General features: G+C 49.0%; 1 protein-coding gene across 1 annotated transcript; it reads right to left on the bottom strand.

The window, feature by feature from the left end:
• Positions 1–8,689: 8,689 nt before the first annotated feature.
• LOC306801950 (uncharacterized protein) lies at positions 8,690–18,712 on the bottom strand. The gene is made up of 2 exons (XM_079305524.1): positions 18,565–18,712; positions 8,690–12,813 (listed from the first exon to the last, which is right to left on the bottom strand). The coding sequence occupies exon 2, from the start codon at positions 12,801–12,803 to the stop codon at positions 10,179–10,181; it is 2,625 nt and encodes an 874-aa protein (XP_079161650.1). The 5' UTR covers positions 12,804–12,813; positions 18,565–18,712; the 3' UTR covers positions 8,690–10,178.
• Between the last annotated feature and the right edge of the window lie 824 nt (positions 18,713–19,536).

The raw sequence follows: 19,536 nt of genomic DNA on the forward strand, positions 1-19,536 counted from the left end.
CTTTCTCTTGTGGGCTGTTGTTCTGTGGGATAGAGTACAGACCAGAGCCCTCAAAACCTTGAATTCTTTCTGATTTCTCTTACTTTTAGTTTTGTGAGAGTACGAGGAAGGTTGGAAAGCCCTGAAAAATAATGTTGTCTCCTTTCTCTTTCTGGTTTCTTTTTGAATTTGTATTTTGTGGTTGATTGCAATCTTGGCTCTAGATTTTTCCTGCCACTGCTAAATGATAAATCTGGGTAGTCAGAACCTGAACTGTCAAGTAGTTTAGTTCATCCTCTGAGAGATAACTGAGCAAAGCTGAGCAGGGACATGTAACAATTCATTGGTCAGAAGTTCCAGGAGCCTCAACCCAAGGTCCATGAGGATTCAGTTTTAAGTTCAAAGTGTACATGGGGTTCTTGTTTCACCCCCCTTTCTTAAACTCTTCCAGTCTTTATTTGAGACTGATAATGCCTCTGCTTTCTTCAGTGGCTCTCTTTTCTCACTCATATCTGACTTTTCCTCTGGATTTCTGCCACTCTGTCACAGAGGGCTGTGCAAATTTGGCCAGTGGCATTTATTACTAGAGCACTCTTGCTGCATATGGTCACATAGACCTCCTTTACTTAGGAAGTCAGTCTAAAAACACTTAGAAAACTTCCTAACAGATGGAAAGGCCATGATGTAGTACTCTACTTGTACACCATGAGCAAACTAATTGAAGTGCCAATTGACTCAATTTTGAAACAAGAGCTACACTTTTGGAAGTCAGGATGAGGAGCTTACCATCTCTGAAAATATTGAAAATAATTTGGCAGAGCAAGGAAATGGTTTTGGTTTGTTCAGTGATCATTCCCAAATGTGTACATGAACTCTGTATTCTGCTTGCCCACTCTTTGGAAAGTGGTTGCAGAAACTGTTCTAAACTAAGGTTCTTGGTGTCAAACATGAAAGATAAAACCCTAAATGAAGTATTCTTGTCACATTTCCATTAAAAAATGATGCATCTATGATGTAAATGCTACAAATGAGACATAGCAGATTGTCATCTAGCAGAAATTACTTATAGCTTTAATTTAGGTAAGCAATAACCAATTTACTTAGGTCATAAATAATGGTTATTGTTCATGTGTTCCCTGATCTCCTTGTTCCTGACCTTTCACATTTGTGCCAGTAGTTCTTTACATTTAAAGTACTAAACACAGAGATTGATGATGTTATTTATTCTTTACTTAAATCTTTTTTTTTCACTTCTTAGAGACAAATGTCAGTAATGAAATCTAATTCTGCTTATCTCTTCCTCCCATTAAAGCCACCAAAGCATTACAATTCTGATCTGAGAAACAAATGGAGCACCAGATCTTTGTCTGAACATCTGAACAGAAAATCTTTCAGATCTTCCTGGACACCCCTTGGACATCCTTGTGTCCCTGTGTCTGCTGTTCTCCCCCACAGGCAAAGAGACCTGCTGAAACTCTGCATAAAGGGCAGCCAAATTTAGAGGGAGGTAAGAGCACCCTTCTGAGGGAGCAGGAATAAAAGAAAATGCCTGCAAGCAGTGGAATTACTCATTCAATGAACACAGTGGAGCCCAGATATTCATCTCTGAACACAGCTGTCACACTCACTGCCCTGTGAAGGGTGCCATGAATGCAAAATAGTGCCACTATTTTATAGTTCATTTTCCCCTTTATGATTTTTTATACATTGGTTTCATGACTGGCTGCAGTATATGAATAATTTGTGGCAAGATCCTGGTTCACAGTCTGCCTGGAAAAGTCCACAGCTGAAACAGAACAGCTCAGGGTGGAGTGAGCAAAATGCTGTTTCCACAGTGGGAGGTTCTCACCAAAGGAAGGGAGAACCACTGAACCACCTCATGTGCCCTGAGCTCAGGCTGTGGTTTCAGTGAGCACCAACACCTGCCAAGTTAACCCCTCTGCTGGCTTATGAGCCCTGTCCTGGTCACATCTGACCTCAAAACCTTTCCAAGCAAGTTTCCTTAAAGATTGAGAGGCATTCAACCAAAATCACTGCAAATCACCCCAATACAGCACCCTGCACTGCATCTCAAATGTGCCATTTATCTGTGGAACCAGATCACAGCGTGAAACAGTTGTTTGAGCACGTCAGAGAACTGCTACAGCTTAATTAAATTAAATTAAGGGCTTTTTTTCAGCACGGAGTTCCTGGCCATCCCACACCACAGGATCTGACAGTGCTTGGTGGCTGTGTTTATCTACCAAGAGGAAAGCACCAGGGTGAGGACTGGCAGATTGGTATTCTCTTCCCACAGGCTTCTCTTGTGATTTACAACTTGCCACAAGTGTGGTGCTAAATGAGCTCTTCCAGCTATAGCCTTTTTAACCACAGCATCTTGTAGCTGCTGGTTCTCCTGGACATCCAGGGGTGGAAATGGCCTGAGGGAGGACGTCAGAGCCCTGCCAGATCTGCTGATGTCCCTCCAGCTCTTCCTGTTTCCCTCCTGCTTCTGTTCTCAGAGCAATGTGTTGAGCAGCCAAGCATGGTATCTTTTTAACCCTGACCAGCTGTAACAGTTCTTGATTATACCCTAAAACAGGTGTCACAAAATAGTCACAAAAACCCCCAGTGAACAGGAAACTATGAATAAGTGCAGTGCCATAGATCTGTGGGACAGCCTTGGAAAAGAAGCACTAAATGTCTTTCATTTCCCTTTCAGAGCTTAATTTACAGTTTAAAGCAATGAGGTGTTATTTCAACCAGGTTGGTTTTTGGTTTGTTTTTTTTTTCCTGGAAAAATTAAGGTTTAGACATTGATTCCTATTGAACTTAGGAAAATCCTGCTTTGATTTCAGAGGGCTGCAGAAAACTGCCTGCCCAGATTTGCTCCTAGGAGTGTGCTGTCAGTCACTCCTGCTCCAGGGTGGAACACTGAGTGTGGGCATAAATCCTAAATCAAAGTTTCCACAGGTGACTGACAAATCCACAAGTCCTGAACACCTGTGGGAGCCCACCTTGCACAATGTATTGGTGCCACTTGTCACACAGTTGGGCTTCATTGCAGAATTGGTACTTAACAGCACCTGGCAAAATCACAGATCCTCAGGACACAGACCTTTCCTTCCTGCATTGACAGGCTCAGGTCCTTGCTGTTTCTGTTCTTGTGATATGAAAGTTTGAAATAAAACTAAATTCTCAGCTGGGAGATTGTGAAGGAAGTAGTACATTGTGGGTTTTTTCTCTGTGAGAGCTGTGGAGAAAACTGAAAATGTGTTTGTGTGGGAGAGGGCAGATCTAAAAGACACCTTTAAAGTGAAGTAGGATTCCTTAGAATTAAGGATGAAACAGTTCCCAGCAGTGTTCTGAGCACCGACCTAATAAACAGTTGAAATGAAGTTGTTTTCCCCAAAGTTAAGTGCTAGATGTTTCCAAACCATCTGCATTATAAATTCAAGCTCCACAAACTGAACCACGGTCATCAATAATATCATGAGGTGTGAAATATATATGCTGTGATACCACTTGCATTTAGGTTAGCTTTTTCCCCTCAAAATATCTCTTTTGGGACTGTACTATATCAGTCTATATGTGTAGCTTCTTTAGGTGATGGAATGTGCTAGAAGGTCTCCCTGGAGCCTTCTCCAAGCTGAGCATCCCCAGCTCTCTCCTCCTGTCTCCACAGCAGAGGTGTTCCAGCTCTCTGAGCATCTTCATGGCCATCCATTCACCAGATCCACACCCTTCTTGTGCTGGGGGCATGGCCAACTGCTGTGCTTAAAAAAAAATACCACAAATCACTCTGCCTTGCTCAGATTCACCCCAGTACTGCTCCCTCTCTTGCTTTGCACTCCCCATGCTGTTGCAACACCAGGAAACTGCATTTCTGTCTGGACAAATGAGTCAGTCTGGGCAAAGTGGTGTGTGACCACTGAAATATGAGACTCCTCAGCTTGCAAGATCTGGCTCTTTTGCCCACTTCTTAGAGAATAGAGGTTCTGGTGCTGCAGTTTCCTGCAGGATCAGCTCAGGGCACATGGGCTCAGCTCCTGTGGGTTTCTCTCAGGCAGCACCTGGGCTCACCTTCAGGAGCAACATCTGTGCCTGCACAGAGCTCCCTGGGCCCAGCAGCTTGTGTCAGTGCTGCTCAGGATGCAGAGACCTCAGAACCCCTTGGGAAGGCACCTTTTTCACCTGTGTTGTGTGTAATGTTCAAATTTGAGTTTCATCCCTGCTCCACGCTGTCATGGTCAGAAGGATAACTGGGAAGCTGATGTGAAATCAATACCATGATGGTAGAGTGGTATCCTGCAGAACAGCATCAGATCCCTTCAGATTTATAGAAAATCTGTGTTTTGGACCATCTCTGGCCAGCAGTTGGCATTGCTGGCATTTGTGTCTGTTCATGCACTCAGAGTTCTGTGAAATTTTTTGAAAACTCTTGAGATGCATGTCTCTTCCCTGCTCAGTTATTCCATGTCACCCTCTGAGGATATCACAGCCTAAAGAAGGAGATGGACCCATTTCCTTGGAATTGCCCTTAAAATGCAGGGATTTTATGGAAGAGGTTTTGCTTTCAGAAAAATCCCTCTCAAATCAGATGGGGAAGGTGATGCCAGACTGCCTTCTGGCTTGTTTACAGCTCTTTTTAGTACATTTTGTTTTTCCTCCCTAGCTCAAGAAGCAAAGAAACCCAACCACAGGCATTCAGGGGTGCTGGTGCCGACCCCAGCACTGTGCCTGTGGTGGAGGTGTTGTGTCACCAGCCCGAGCAGAGCCAGCCCTGCAGCTGTGAGCAGGGGATGCACAGCCAGGCACAGCCTGCCTTGCACCTCTCACTGTGCTCAAAGCAGAGAGAAGCAGCAGCTGCTGAAGGGAAGGAGGCTGAGACAGCCCCCCCAAGCTGGTGTCCATCTCTGCCTCACCATGTGGCCTTGTTCACTCCCCAACACTCATCTCACAGCTGCAGCACCTTTCCTTTTGATTTTACAGCTCTGGCAGCTGGCTGGGTTATGATTACTGATGAGGTTTCTGATGAAGTGTGGAGGAAGTGAGGACACACCACTGCTGTTGTGGTGGTACTTTCTCATTCATTGGTGGGCATGCTGTTAAAACAAATGAACCTTCCTTTCTTTATGTTTTTTAGCAATTTTTAATAGATTTTCTGATGCTGTTTGCTTAGGCAAACATAGGCAAGCAGACATCTTTGTTGCCTTACAGCAACATTTCCTCATGGAGAGCAAGGATAACTTAAGGGTTTTTAAGGCAGATATTCCCCCCCATATCTTCTAGCCTGCACTATTCAAGTAACTTCATGTCTTTCTGTTCTCTTTCCAGATACCTGTGACTCCTATCCACTGGTGAAGATGCTGAGAGCAGCTGGAGGAACAAGGGTATTTTGATTGTCCCATGCTGTAGAAGACCTAATTCTTACTTACCATTAATTACTTAATTACAGTCTTTTGTTTGCCTTGCCAAATTCAGCAGTCATATTAATAATAGGTATCTCTCAAAACTGGAATGTGTTTCAATTGTGTTTTATTTTTAAGAAGATGAGTGAACCCACAAGAATTCCCTCTGCAGGATATATCTTCAGTCATTTCACCACTGCTAAGAGTAAACTAACACCCTGCTGAGTTATTCATGACCCTTTCAGCCAGCCTGATGTAGATCTGATCACTTCCTGAGGCTGTTGTGAGGAATGAATCAAGCATCTCCCTCCATGCTGAGTGCTGGCACATCACAGAATGTGTCTGAGACTCTATGAAAGAGAAAAAAATCAGCACAACCCATATTCTGTTCCACATCCCAAATGAGCTACCCAGCATTTTAGCTCTCAAATCAATTCTCCTTATTGTGCCTCTCAGTCCTCATGCTCTTCCCTATTCCTCTGCCTAAAGGTCATTTCTTCCATCATGCCCATATGTAACAAATTGTGTTCAGCCAGGTTATATCACTGCACTTTTATCACTGTCCCTGGAGCTTTCTCTCTCCTGAAGGATGATCTGGAGTGACAGTCACCCTTGAGAAGCAAGAAAAGTGATGTTAAGGAAAGTGGAAAGCAGCCGGTGCAGGAAGGGGTAAAAGCTGGAGGTGTGAAAGAGGGAAGAGAGAGAAGGAAAGACTAGGAAAAAGCTATGGCCAAGCCTTAAGTTTGAAAAGCAAAGTTTACACCAGAGACTGGCTGTGGTTAAAATGCTGATGATGGTAGCTCTGACAGAGAAATCTGCCCAGCTGGCCCTGCCCAAAGAGGTATGAAATGAACCTTGATGGTCTTCAGGGTTTCAGAGGCAGAACACCCCCAAGAAAGCTCCAAGCTTTGTTAAACGTTTTTCTGAAAATACAAGATTTGGGGATGGGAAATCAAAGTCTGAGCTTTTTCTGAGCAGCATGCTCAGGTACAAGGCTAGCAGGGGAAAAACGCAGGTAAAAATTCCTTCTGCACCTGATCTGAGCCTGTGTGGGATGTTTAGATTCAGGTCTGAGCCTGTGTGGGATGTTTAGGTTCAGGGTAGCTGTTGGATCCTTGCCCCAGGGCTGGCTCTGGAGATGTCCCCATGCAGCCATGATCAGATATCTCCACACTGCCACTCCTCTGTGCTTTGGAGGAGATGGAGATGGAGATGGTGTCTGCTCAAATAGAGTGACTGCTGTGGCACCTCTGTGGACTGCAGGCCACCTTCCAAAACCACCAGGATCCTGCAGCAGGAAATGTTCATCACATCAGGTACACAAGAGAAATAACAGAGAAGTACCTCTGCAGTTTCATGAGATATATCCAGAAATCAGCACTTACCTTGTCTTAAATTATGTGTTTGGTACATTTCTGTCCCATATGGGCATTTTTTACACTCTTAAGAAGACCCCAGCAGGTCTGGGGTTCCACCAAGTCTTCTTTTTACATCACTTTGTTCAGGTTAAGTCAAAACTGCTTCTCAATAGCACCTTAACCCCAGATTTTCAGAATTTCATCAGAATTACTGCCATGGGGCCAGGTCAGTGGGGCTAGTGACCTGCTCACAGCTTGATACAAAGGCAGCCAGGCTGAGCTAAGCTGAAAACTACCTCTGATCTGCCTAGTTGGAGCTGAGGGAAGCCAGAGCATAGTGGATGGATGGATGGATGGATGGATGGATGGATGGATGGATGGATGGATGGATGGATGGATGGATGGATGGATGGATGGATGGAGGCCTTCCACAGGCTCACTGTACTGCACAGAGCCCACTCTGTCCTAAAGCACAGAGGATGGGGACATAAAGACCAGGGAATAAATCCAATTGTGTTACCCATTTATCTCAGAAGAGCAGGCAGGTTTGGGTAGAGTCTTTTCTGGGATCTACTGAAGCTGCTGGAAAAACAGACAAACCCTGAGTTCCTGCCCCCAGGCTGCAGCCCCAAGTGTGTCACAGCCACAGCAATTGTGCTGCTACTGTGAAAACAGCCCTCTTTGGTTTGTGGTGATAAACAAATGACAGTAGAAGGGGGGAAAGCTTCATATTCTCTAACCTTTCCCAGCCCACGTGCACACATGAGCTGGTTGTGCAGGGGGGCAGCTCAGTGCAGCTGCAGAGGATGCACGTGCAGGGCTCTGTGCTCAGCTGAAACCTGTGTGTAGGTGCAGGAACCCCTTTCCCTATGGCTATACCCTCACCCCAGGGCTAATCCTGCTGGGCCACACTCACAGTGCATCTTTGGGATTAGAGTGGATAATGGGAATTCTCTAACAGGTTTAAAGGGTAAAGGATTTGTATAAAAGGGCAATTATTCACTGGGAAATTAGCTCTCATTAAACATGTGAGATGTTAGCAAATAAGAAAGGTGCTTTAACCAAAAATAACCATGTGTTTTCTGTGAGGCTTTGTGATGGGGAAACTGAAGGGAGCAGCAAAGAGTAGAGGGAACCAGGTAAAGGGCCCCTTTCCCAGCCAGGTGGGAGAGGTGAAGGGAGAGTTCAACCTCCCATCCCAAGGGTGAAGGGGGTGTATTTGTTGTTCTTGGAGAGGAAAAAATGGATTTCTGTGGGTTTAGACTATGATTTATTTATTTATTTATTCATGAGCTCAGTTCTAATGCATATTTCTAAGGGGAAGTGTCTTTATGAAAGTCTTGCATTTCTTGAAAACACCTATGCTGCAGCAACATGGTATTTCTTTGCACTTCTCAGCCTGGTGATTGTGAAAAGTGGGGCTTAAATTAATTTCTCACTTTTCACTTGGTTTCTGCTGGGTTAAAGGACCTTATCTATTTATTTCCACCTGAATTGCAAAGGGTTTTTTGTCTGTGTAACCCCCCCACACACCCTACCCCATTCTCAGAGAATGCAGCACCTCTGAGATGAAATTGAACATGGGCTGGAAATAAGGTGGTTATATTTTAATTTTTGAAATTGCCCATGTTTTAAAATTGTTTGAGACCCCCTACATATATTTTGAGGCTCTTTCTGTATACAGAGGGAGGGGAGAGATGTACATGAGGAGAGGCAGTGTGAGAGAGGGGAGTGAGTTTGTGAGCATCAGCTCAGAGCCCCATTGTGCAGCCCAAGGCTGCACATCTTTGTCTTTGGGTAAATATTCTGCAGACAAAAAGCAAGGGAGAGATCCAGAGAGATAAAAGAGAGAAAAAAAAACCCCATATTTTTTTTCTTTTTACCAGAATTTCTCTTTCCCAGTGAAGCCAAAGGTAGAAGCCTGGGTAGTGAATGAGAGGCAATGATTGGACAGACAGCCTATTCTCTAACAGAAAGATTTATTGAATATGTGCACAACAAAGAAAAGCAAAGCAAAGCAGTGATGTCCAGTCTCCAAAAACAAGATCTCACCAAGCCGCTGGCCAGACGTGCAGGGAGTCTTGGGAACCTGGAGGTGGTGCTGCAAAGGTCCATGTGGATTCAGCTCCTTAAAGTCCATGGTGGTTACAGAGTCTTCTGTTCTGCTCATCTTTTACCATCTTTCCAAGGCTTTGAGGCTGTTCACACCCCTGCTGTCTTCAATGGGTGCTTTTCCAAGCTCAGGTGTTGAATTTTCTTCTCTTTCCTTCCAAAGACAGCATCCTTGGCTTTCCTTACCCCCATCTCCCTGGTTAAATGATGCCTTGAGTTCTAACTTTCTTATTTTTTAGATTCTGTACTGCCTTATTGTGTGACTCTGAGATGTTGGAACCCTGGAAACTGGGAGTTTTGAACTTTCTGTGCTGTCAGGCACTGACCCCCAAAAGAGCACTGCTTTTGACCTGAGGCTTTGGAGAAGGTTTCCAAAATTGAATGACAGAACTAGAATCACTGGTATGTAGTTTGAATAAAAGTGTGTAGTGTCACATGGTGGAAAATTTGGAATTTATGGTTTTAGAATATAGCAATTTATAAAGGGCAAGATGGAGGTTTTAAGGTGGAGGTTTCTTTTCTTCTTCATGGGTCTAGGTGGGATCTTGTTTAATTTGAAAATACCACACCACGGGTCACTCAAAAGGGTGTTTGGTCATGGGGTCAAAAGTAAAAATAATCTAGGTGTTAGTTTTTAATTGGACAATTAAGCCTTAAAAGACCTTGTAATGAGAGGGATGCATCTCCATTTCTTAATTTTTAGCTTGTTAGCTAGAAGTGCTGTAGCACTCACTGTAACATAGATAATAATTCATAAACATGAATTATACTGTCCAAGGTGTAGCCTCTAAAGCCCTTTTAATAAATCCCATTAACTCTGTCTAGCCTCTGTTCCAGGTAGCATCTACAGGCATTGTAAGGACTCTTAAATCACACATGAGCAGCTTCTTAACATTAGTATTTGGGGATGAGAAGTTCAAAAACAAATTACTTATGCTAACTTTTGCTTCTTTACTATGAGGGTGATCAAACAATGAAACAGGTTTGCCCGGAGAGGTTGTGAAATCTCCATATGTGGAGGTGGTCAAAGCCAGGCTGAGCACAGTCCTGGGCAATCTGCTTTAGGTGACCTTGCTTGAGCAGGTGGGTTCAGACTAAATGAAACCTCTCAAGAGGTCCCTTTCAGCCTCAGCTATTTTGTGGCTCATGCCATCTGCAGGCTGCTTGGCCTGTCCTTCCCTCCTGGATGGCCCTCTGCTAACAGAGAGGCCACCCCTCTCATCAAGGTCTGGCATGGCATGTGTCCCCACCGCTCAACGCCTACTGGGTTGCAGCCAACAGCGGAGCCAACAGATCTTCTTGGTGGCAAACACAGAGGCCAACCCAGTCTTGCCCTTGACTACTTGATGAGGGTCTTGGCCAGCCCTGCTCCTTTCACCTGGTTGTCAAAGCAGAGTTTCACCTGCCTCATCCGGTAACAAGTGGCTACCATGGCAAAGCACACACTGATTTGCATGAGCAGTATAACTACAACGGGGTGCAGCAGCGCGTTGAAAATGCCAGTGGCCGTGGGGGACCAGCCAAAAAAAACTTCCCACCAGTGGTGTTCTCCCGCCCTCCTAATTCGTTCCATTACTTGTTTTATAACTTTACCATCATGGTGAACTGTTATTAGGATCTTTTTAGCTTCGGCCTTGGCATTTTCTAGGAGCTGCTGCAAATTTACATGTTCTAACATTTCTTTTACAAGTGATAAATCCATCCCGATGGGGGTCGGGGTTATACTACGATACAAGGTATAGTTTCTGATTAACAGCTGGGTACTAAACACAGGTGGTTTATACACAAAATCACAGCCTCTAATAGTAGCTACATTGCAAGCACACATATTTGAGTCGCTAAAGACAGTCTGGTTATAAGCTTCATTAATTTGCACGTATTTACACATTGTTCTGAAGCACACACAACCTTTCCCTACGTAGACTAACACAGTTTTGTTACTGCTCTGGGGGTTGATCTCAAAGTGGCACACCCCTTCTTTGGTGTCAAAGCACACGTCACTCGCCTTAAGGGCATCGTCCTCGCATATGAATCCCAGCCCCCTCTCCAAAATGCAGGCTTCCAAATCTACCGTCTCCCACCTCCCACCAGACACCCTGGACCACATGCGGTGCTCCAGGGGGTAGAGCACAGACCCGTTGGTGTTCACCCCCAGGGCCACGATGGGGTAGACCTTTTCAATGCGAGCCTCTGCCACGGTGAGGACGTGGGCAATGACCGCGTCGAGGGCCTGGTCGTGGGTGAAGTTGACGAGCCTCCACCAGGCTTGGAGCTGCCGCTCCTTCTCTGTGGCCGAGTCCCACACGATCTTGCGGATCTCAGTGGGCAGGACGCCGTTGTCCCCGTCCCTCAGGATGCCTGCAACGACACTCTGCACCCACATCTGGGCCTGGATGCAGCTGAGAGCGAGAGACACGTTGCTTTGTTCGATGCCCAGGGCTCGCAACAGCACCTGATGGTCTTTCTCACTTATTTGTTCCCAGGTGGGCAGCACCTCTGACACAAGCCACTGCCCCATCCCAAGGCTGGACAGGGATGAATTCAGGGGTTTGAGGAGGTTCTGCATGCCCGAGGTGACAGTCTCCAGCTTGTTTGCCAAGATCTCAGAATTCATGCTGTTGAGGACTCCCAGGCCAGCACCTCCTCCTCCCAGCACTGTGGCCAGCAGGTCTCTCCTGGCCCGGGTGGCCTGGAGGGAGCGGCTGTGGAGCCATGCTAGCCAGCCAGTGTGCAGAGTAGCCAGGAAAGGGGCACAGTGTGGTCTGACAGAGGAAATATTAACAGTGGACAGAGACAGCACTACTTTCTTTAGTGACCGGACAGGCCCTGTCAACAGCTCCTGGATGTGGTTTTTCTTCACTACATAAGGACCTATTTTGGAAACGAGAGGGGGCAAGACAGCAGTGATGGAAAATTCTTTTTTAAATCCTTCGGGGCCTCCTATCCACCATTTTCCTCCAAGGCCAGGGGACATTTCTACACTCAGGTTTCCTTGACACCACACCTGCAGGGTTATGATCAGGTGTGGGCAGCGTCCGTAATCCTGATTATACCATGAAGTCTCTGCATCTAGTTCAGATCTATCTAGAGTTTTGTTCTCACAGAGGCAGGTCAATGGAATGATCCACTTGCGGCCGTTGGGGGCTGTGACAGTCACGGTGGTACCATTAATTTGTGTTGGGTCAGCTACACTTTCTTGGGAGTATTTAATTTCCAGTTTTACCTGGTTGCCAATTTCAACATAAGGGGCTGCACTCCATGCCAAGAAATGACACTTTGAGATCTTAATGGCAGCAAAGGAGGGTGCTGTGGTGCTGATCTTAAACTTAAAGGATAGCCCCCTGCTGTCGTGTGCCCAGAGGCAAACCACAAAGACTGGCTGGACCAAAGTAAAATTGTACCAGCAGTCCAATTTATCCACAGCACATATTTTTTCCTGATTCTTCTTAGTTTTTACTTCAGTGACAGAGATTTGAGTTACTCTCTGGTGAGTGGATCCATTAATTACCCTGCACCCCACCTTTATTTGCTGCCCCACCTTCCCCAGCAGCTGTGGAAGTCTGTTTGTGCTATCCCAGCCCCACTCATTTTCCAGGTACACCTCTGCCCCATGCATAACCACTGTTGACAAATTCAAGCCTTTGTTAGAATTTAATCCCATGATTCCTGTATGCTTTATGTAAGCTTGGGACCAGGGCCAATCAGTCCCAATTTTTGTGTGCCTCCTAACCCTGTGCTGGGCTGTGGCCTGTGTGTTAAAGTGCCTTTCTAAGTGAGAATGAATGATATTTTGTCCAAGGTGCTGATGGGTTGGTTGGACACATTGTGTGCTCAGTACTATGCACATACCAGAAAGCAAAGTCAATCCTGCAATCCCAAATTTGAAAGCATTTTCCCTGCAGCACAAACAGGGCTGGTGATGCCACAAAGTTCGCCCTTCCTGCTGGTCACCATCGCCTTCCATTTTCCTTTATCTGCAAGACATAAACAAGGCGGGCTCTCCAGCCCCGTTAGTTTCCCTTCCATGCTTTTAATTGTGAAGAATGGAACCATTTCTCCTGCCTTTTCGCCCCTTTTCTAATTTCTACCTGGTACACAGAGGGGCTGGCCTTGTTCACAACCCTAACAGGCCCCATCCACTGGGGCTCCAGCACCTGGTTCTTCTCCCTAACCACTCGGTATTTCACCAGATCCCCTGTGTTCCACTCCACGGGGCGCAGTAGCACTCCCAGCTGCTTATCCATTTTAGGGATGCTGGTCTCCTGTGCTGAGGCAAGCTGGTGGTAGGTAGCTGACACCGTCCTCAGTATGTCCTGGACCCACCTGTCCATCAGCACGCGGGGCTGCATTTCATCTGGGGGCTCCCCTCCTTGCCACCAGTGCTCCAGAGACTTAAGGTCTCTTACAGGAGGAAATTTTGGGGCAGAAAGTGTTTGAGATGCCAGAGAACCCCTCAGTGCCAGCAAGGTCAGTGGGAGCCTATGATCCCAGTCTTTCCTTTGCTGGCTCAAGAGCTTCCTCAGTGCTGCCTTCAGTGGTTGGTTGTGTTCCTCTGCTGAGTTTGGCTTCTGGAAATGCCCTGTGATGTGGAGCTTTTGCTTGATTCCCAGGGCCTCACACACCCCTTTTGTGACTTCCCCAATAAAACCCTGGCCATGATCTGAGTGGATCTGCTTTGGGATGCCCCACTGTGGGAAGATGTGCTCTACCAGGATCTTGGCAGCTGCACTGGCTGAGTTGTTTCGAGCTGGGAATGCTTCCAACCACCTAGTGAACATATCACTGACCACTAGGCAGTACATATTGCCTTGGGCTGTCTGGGGCAGAGGGCCAATAAACTCCACCTGCCATTTGCTCCATGGCCCAGAAACCCTCTGGTGGCCCAGGATGGCTTTGGCTGTTTTGGCATCAGGATTGTTGGCTGCACATGTCAGGCAGTTGCTGACATACCTCTCCACATCCTCTCTCATTTCAGGCCACCACCCAGCACCCTGCAGCCTCACCATGGTCTTGTCTGTCCCCAGATGCCCCTGCTCATGCACCAGAGCCACCAACTCTGTCCGGACCAGCTCAGGCACCACCCAGACCGGGAAATCTGCCCCCTTCCTCCGTGCCAGGACCAGCCCTGAGACATCTTTCCACACCTTGCAGCCTTTGTACTCCTTGCCCTGCACTAACTCACAGAGCCTGGGGTCCTGTGCCTGCAAGCCCACCAGATCCACACTCACCCAGTGCCTGCTGGGAGCCACCGACGCTGGGAAACTCTCTGATATCTTTCTGGCCTTCCATATCACCCCTTCCTTGGCACCTTGCTTGGCTCTGGCATCTGCCTCCTTGTTCCACTTGGCTTCCTCTGTTCCCTTCTTGTGGCCCTTGACCTTAATGATCTGCGCCGGGCATGCCCTTTGCTCTGCCAGCCTTGCAAGGTACAGCAGCTTTTTGGCATAGGTGACAGGCTTGCCATCAGCAGAGTGCATGTCCCTCTCCCTCCAGAGGGGCAGCCACTTGAGGGCTACACGCACCACCCAGCCCGAGTCTGAGAAGATGGCCAGCGGCTGGTCAGCCGGCGTGTTTTCCAGGGCAGCTATCACGGCCACCAGCTCAGCAGCCTGGATGGAGTGAGGCAGGCACTTCCCCTTCACCACCTCCCCAGTGCCCCTGTTGACAGCAGCATAGCCTGCACAGGGCACCCCTTCCTCGTGGTACTTGCACCCATCTACAAACCACACAGCGTAGCCTCTCTCCTTGGCCTCCTCCAGGCTGAGGCTGCTCTCAAAGAGGGGTGCCTGCCACGGCTTGGGGTCAGTGAGGGAGACTCCTGGCTCCTGCCCATCCCTCTCTGCACTGATCACCACCCTGTAGGTACCAGGTGAGAGATCCCTGGGGATCTCCTTGTTGGTCAGCGCCAGCACCCAGTTGGCCATCCTGGGGCAGCACGGGGCATCTTCATCCCCCTTTCCCAACAAGAGGTACCTCACCGGGGTGCAGGAGGTCCTCAGCAGCACTGGGGCCGACCCCACCAGGTACTCCCAGTGCTGCAGGGCCCAGGTTAGGGTTAAAACCTCCCTCTCATAGTCACTGAACTCTTGCTCGACTGGCGTCAGGAGACGCGAGGCGTGGGCAACAGGGAGGAGGTTGGCATTGTGTTGCTGGCCCAGGGTGGCCTGCAGCCCCCTCCCTGTGCTGGCCAGCTGCAGGACATAGGGTCTGTCCCCCCGAGGGTGTGCCAGAATGGGGGCTTGTGCCACACTCTCCTTTAAGGTCTTCACTGCCTCATCCTGCTCTGGCCCCCATTCCCAGGGGATGTCTTTTTTCAGGAGGTGGCAAAGGGGGGCTGTTTTCTCTGCATAGCCCTCAATAAACTCACGGCACAACCTCAGGAGAGCCAGGAAGGACCTCAGGGTAGTGACATCAGATGGTGCTGACATCTTCTGTATTAGCTCAACCCTCTGCTTTTCCAGTGAGCACCCTTCCTCCCCCAGGGTCAACCCCCCAAAGGAGACCTCCTTCCAGCACAGCTGGGCCTTTGTGGGGCTGATCCTGAAGCCTGTCTTCTGGACAGCCCCCAGCACCTCTGCCAGCACCTCCAGGTTCCTCTCCTTTGTCCGGGTGTGGATGAGGATATCACCAGCACAGGACAGCACGCTCTCCCGGTGGCTGACCTCCTCCCACATCCTCACCATGCGGGCATGGCAGATGGCAGGGGCGTTGTGGAAACCTGGAGGGACTCTGGTGAAAACAAATTGCCGTCCCCGAATCGTGAAGGCAAACTTGTGCCAGGACTCGGGGTGCAAGGGGATGGCCAATGATGGGCTGGTCAGGCTGAGCACCGAGAACCACTCGGACCCCCGGGAGATAGCTGCCAGGATGTTGGGGTACTTGACCACCACGGAGGTCTGTACTGGGGTGACTTGGTTCAGCGTGCTGAAATCAACTGTCAGCTTCCATGTTTTCCCATCAGCTTTCCTCAGGGGCCACACTGGGGCATTGCTGGAGCTCTGCTGTTCCACCAGGATGCCCTGGTCCAGCAAGGTTCTGACCGTGTCCCACAGGCTGTCCTCGGCCTCAGCCGGGTACCAGGGCTGAGGCTGATGAGGTGGATCTGACCCTTTGATTGACACAGTGCCATCAATCTGCCCACAATCTAGCTTGCTCCTTGCCCAGACCTGGGGGAACTGCTGTGTGACCTGTTTCACCCGGGGCTCCCACTCAGGGGGGACCAGGATCTCAGGAGCTTTCACTGACATCACCCTGTGGCTTGCCGGGATGACAGGCAAATCAATTTGTGGGCAATGCAGCAATGCTTGGTTTGCCAGGTCCACAACCACCCCCATCTTTGTCAGTGAAGAGATGGCTAAAATTCCTGGCTTTCCTTTTATTTCGATTTTCCCAAATTTTTCAGACCCTTTGGCAGCTCCAATTTCAAAGGGTATGGGCCCTGTGAAGGGCACTGAGGATTTCTGGCCATTTGGCCCTGTCAGTTCAATAATTTCAGAGGTTTGGAAGATCCCAGCTCTGCTGGGAGCCATATTCAAAATTGAATAAGAGGCACCAATATCAATTAACATCACTTGTCCAAGCACCCCCCCTCCAATAGTTGTATCAACTATCGGGCGCCCCCACAAATCGGTCTTAATCGGTGCCAGAAAAAGGGGCGATGTGGGTGCCTGGCAGCCCTATTGCTGAGCCTTAGACCCCGGGTCAATCGGGGGGGAGCTGCTGTGCTTTTTGGCCTCATGCAGGGCCAGTTTTTGGAAGAGCTCCGCATCCGGCAAGCCATCAATGTCCTCCTGTTTCTCATATTTTATCAAGCGCTTCCTCAGCTCAGCCCGCCAAGGGTTAAACTTCTGAAACCTCAGTCCTTGCTGGTTCTCTTTCCCAAACCCCCCCTTGCCATCAAGATCTTTTCGGTTGTCTCCTTGCATTTTTCTCATCCCTGCATTTTGGAAAGACATGGCCAAGGGTTTCCCTTTCTTCCCCCCCAACATGTACCCCGGGAACGCCTGCTTTTGCAGCTCAAAATTCTGGTTCAGGATCTGCTCCAGCTCTGACAGAGGCTTTTTGGCTGCATCCCCACCAGCAATCACCCGCAGTGGGGGTGTCAGCCCCACCACCAATGGCTCCTTGAATTCAGGCCTGTCAAAGTTGAGGGGGGAGTCCTTTGAGCCAGGCAGCTCAGCCATCTGGTAGAGCATCTTTTTACGGTTAACATAGGCATCAGGCCTCTCGTCAGGGTTTTGCTTCTCCTGGTGGAAAAGCACTAAGGGGTTGACATCTGGGAAGAACACCTTCAGCACGGCCAGCTGGACGTCCCCAATGTCCTGAACATTGCCCATCTGCACATCCCCGGGCAGGGCTGTGAAATCATCCGGTCTCATGCACTTCCTCACAATGTCTATCAGGTCACTCACAAAGTTGCTGCTCTGGCACTTGGGCAGAAGCTGCAACCTGGACAGCCAGTTAATCGCTGTCTCCTTTGTCAGCGGCCCCAGCATCTTCCCCACTGTCTTAAGCTGCTCAGGGCTAAACCAGACCACAGCCCTGTTGGTATCTATGGGCTGGAGTGGGACATGGCTGACTGGCTCATCGTGGGGGACCTTTTTATCTTTGGAAGCCTCTACCTCCCCTGCTTGCAGCTGGCACACCTCCTCCCGCAGAGGAGCATAGGGGGATGGCCTGGTGGGGCCATTAGCACCCCACACATCCTCCTCATAATCATAGTGGGCTGGGTGCAGGTCTGGGCAGACCTCCCCCTCTCCATTCCCAACCAGGCTCCTCTTGCCTTTAATGGCAGCCACAATGCCCCTGGACACCCCCAGCTCTGCCTCCAGCGCCTGGATTTTGGCGTGGCACACCTTGTGATCGGGGCCAGTGCTGCGGTCGCGCTGGGCGTCCTGCAGGACTGCCCGCACCGCGCTCTGCGCATCGTGGGTCTCCCCGATCCACTTGCCAACCTCCTTCTTCAGCTCCTCCGTTTTCATCTTCTCATAGCCCAGCTTGCTTTCCAGCCGGGAGATCTCCACCGCGCTCCGCAGAGAGTCCCCGCACAAACCCTGCACCTCCGCCCGCAGGTTGTCCACCTGCACTTTGAGCTCCTCCTTGGCCTGCTCCAAGGTCTGCACATTCTCAAGAGCCTCCTTCAGCAATTTGGACAACTCCCTGCCTACCATCAGCAAACCCTGCAAAGCCGCCCGCTTCTTACACTTGTCAGTGGGTTTGGGCTTTTTGTTCTCCTCCGACCAGCTCTCCCACTGCTGGCACAGCTGCTGGTACGCATCTGGGCCCTGGAAGGAGCCTGCTGACCAGATTGGGGGGAGACACTTCTGGAGCACAAACTGCTCCAGCTTCCAACTGCTAACGATGTCGCTCATCATAGTGAAAGGGACAAAACCTGAGACAACTTCCTCTCAGGGCAAAACTACCACGACACACCAGCACTGACAGTCCCTTCAACCCCTCCACAAAGCAAGGCTGTAAACCTACAACCCTACAACCCCACAACCTTACAACCCTGCAGCCCTGCAACCCCGCAACCTGCCCCTCTGAAAAGCCCCCCGAGGGGACACCGAGCCTGGGCACACGGGAGGGGAAGGTGGGAACAGGAGTCCAGGGCCGAGCCGGCAGCTGGCACGAGCCGCCAGCTCCCGGGGAGGGAGCGGGGAAGGGATGCGGGAGAGGGTGAAGCAAAGGAGAGACCGAGCAGGACCCCAATAATAAGATCTCACCAATCCTCGGCTGAATGTTCCGGCAGTCCCAGGAGCTTGGAGAAGATCCCTGCAGAGGTCCAGCAGATCCGGCACCTTTGAGGCAAAGGTGGTCACGAAGTCTCAGCCTGGTGATTTTTATAGCCATGGCAGGTCGTTGTTTGGGGCTGGTAACACCTGTGTTTACTTCCTTGGTGGCTTTTCCTCCTCCGTGTGCTGCCTTCCCAAGGACATTTTCGTTGTCTTTCCTTATCCTCTTCAACACTGATTAGGGAAGCTGAGATCACACAGCAGCACCTGCACTGCCCCTTATCTGTTTGGGGAGGTCCAGGATTAGTGATTGATTCACACTAAACTTCTGCTTGCACCAAATGTCCTGAAGAGGGAGAGCTGGAGCCTGTCCTCTGACCGTCCATCCCTCTGAATCCCCCCATGGCCCCCTCATTTACTGAACACTCCATTAGCACCTGGGGTTTGTGGGGAGAGCACACGTGAAGCTCACACCTGACACAATTAACAAACACAGTCCCACCAAGCACAGAACTATTTGCCAGGGAGGGATGAAATGACAGGAAAATTCACACAAGTCATCATTTAGAACTCTTTGGGCATCTGGTCTTTAAAAGCAGCATTTTTTCATGCCACAGCACAGCTCATCATACACTGACATGGACTTTGGGGTTGTCCTGTGAGATGTCAGGAGCCTCCACTGTGATATGGCATCAGCTGAATTGCAGCTGTAAATCTGCATCTGCAAAAGCACATGGATCCCCCAACCTCACCATACAAACCACATCTCAGCTTGGAGAAGTTTAGAAAATTTGACCCATTTGTTTTGTTTTGGTTTTTTTCCTGCTATTACACACAGAAAAGGGTACCAATCATCTCACTCAGTGAAAATGCTATCATTTTCATTACTGCTTTTTACTTCTAATGAGATACTCCAGAAGCTAAACCCTCCATTAGAATAAAACCATTTTTAAAATATTTTAA

Source organism: Erithacus rubecula (genome assembly GCF_903797595.1).
Source record: "Erithacus rubecula genome assembly, chromosome: 5".
In the NCBI taxonomy this organism is placed as follows: Eukaryota; Metazoa; Chordata; class Aves; order Passeriformes; family Muscicapidae; genus Erithacus; species Erithacus rubecula.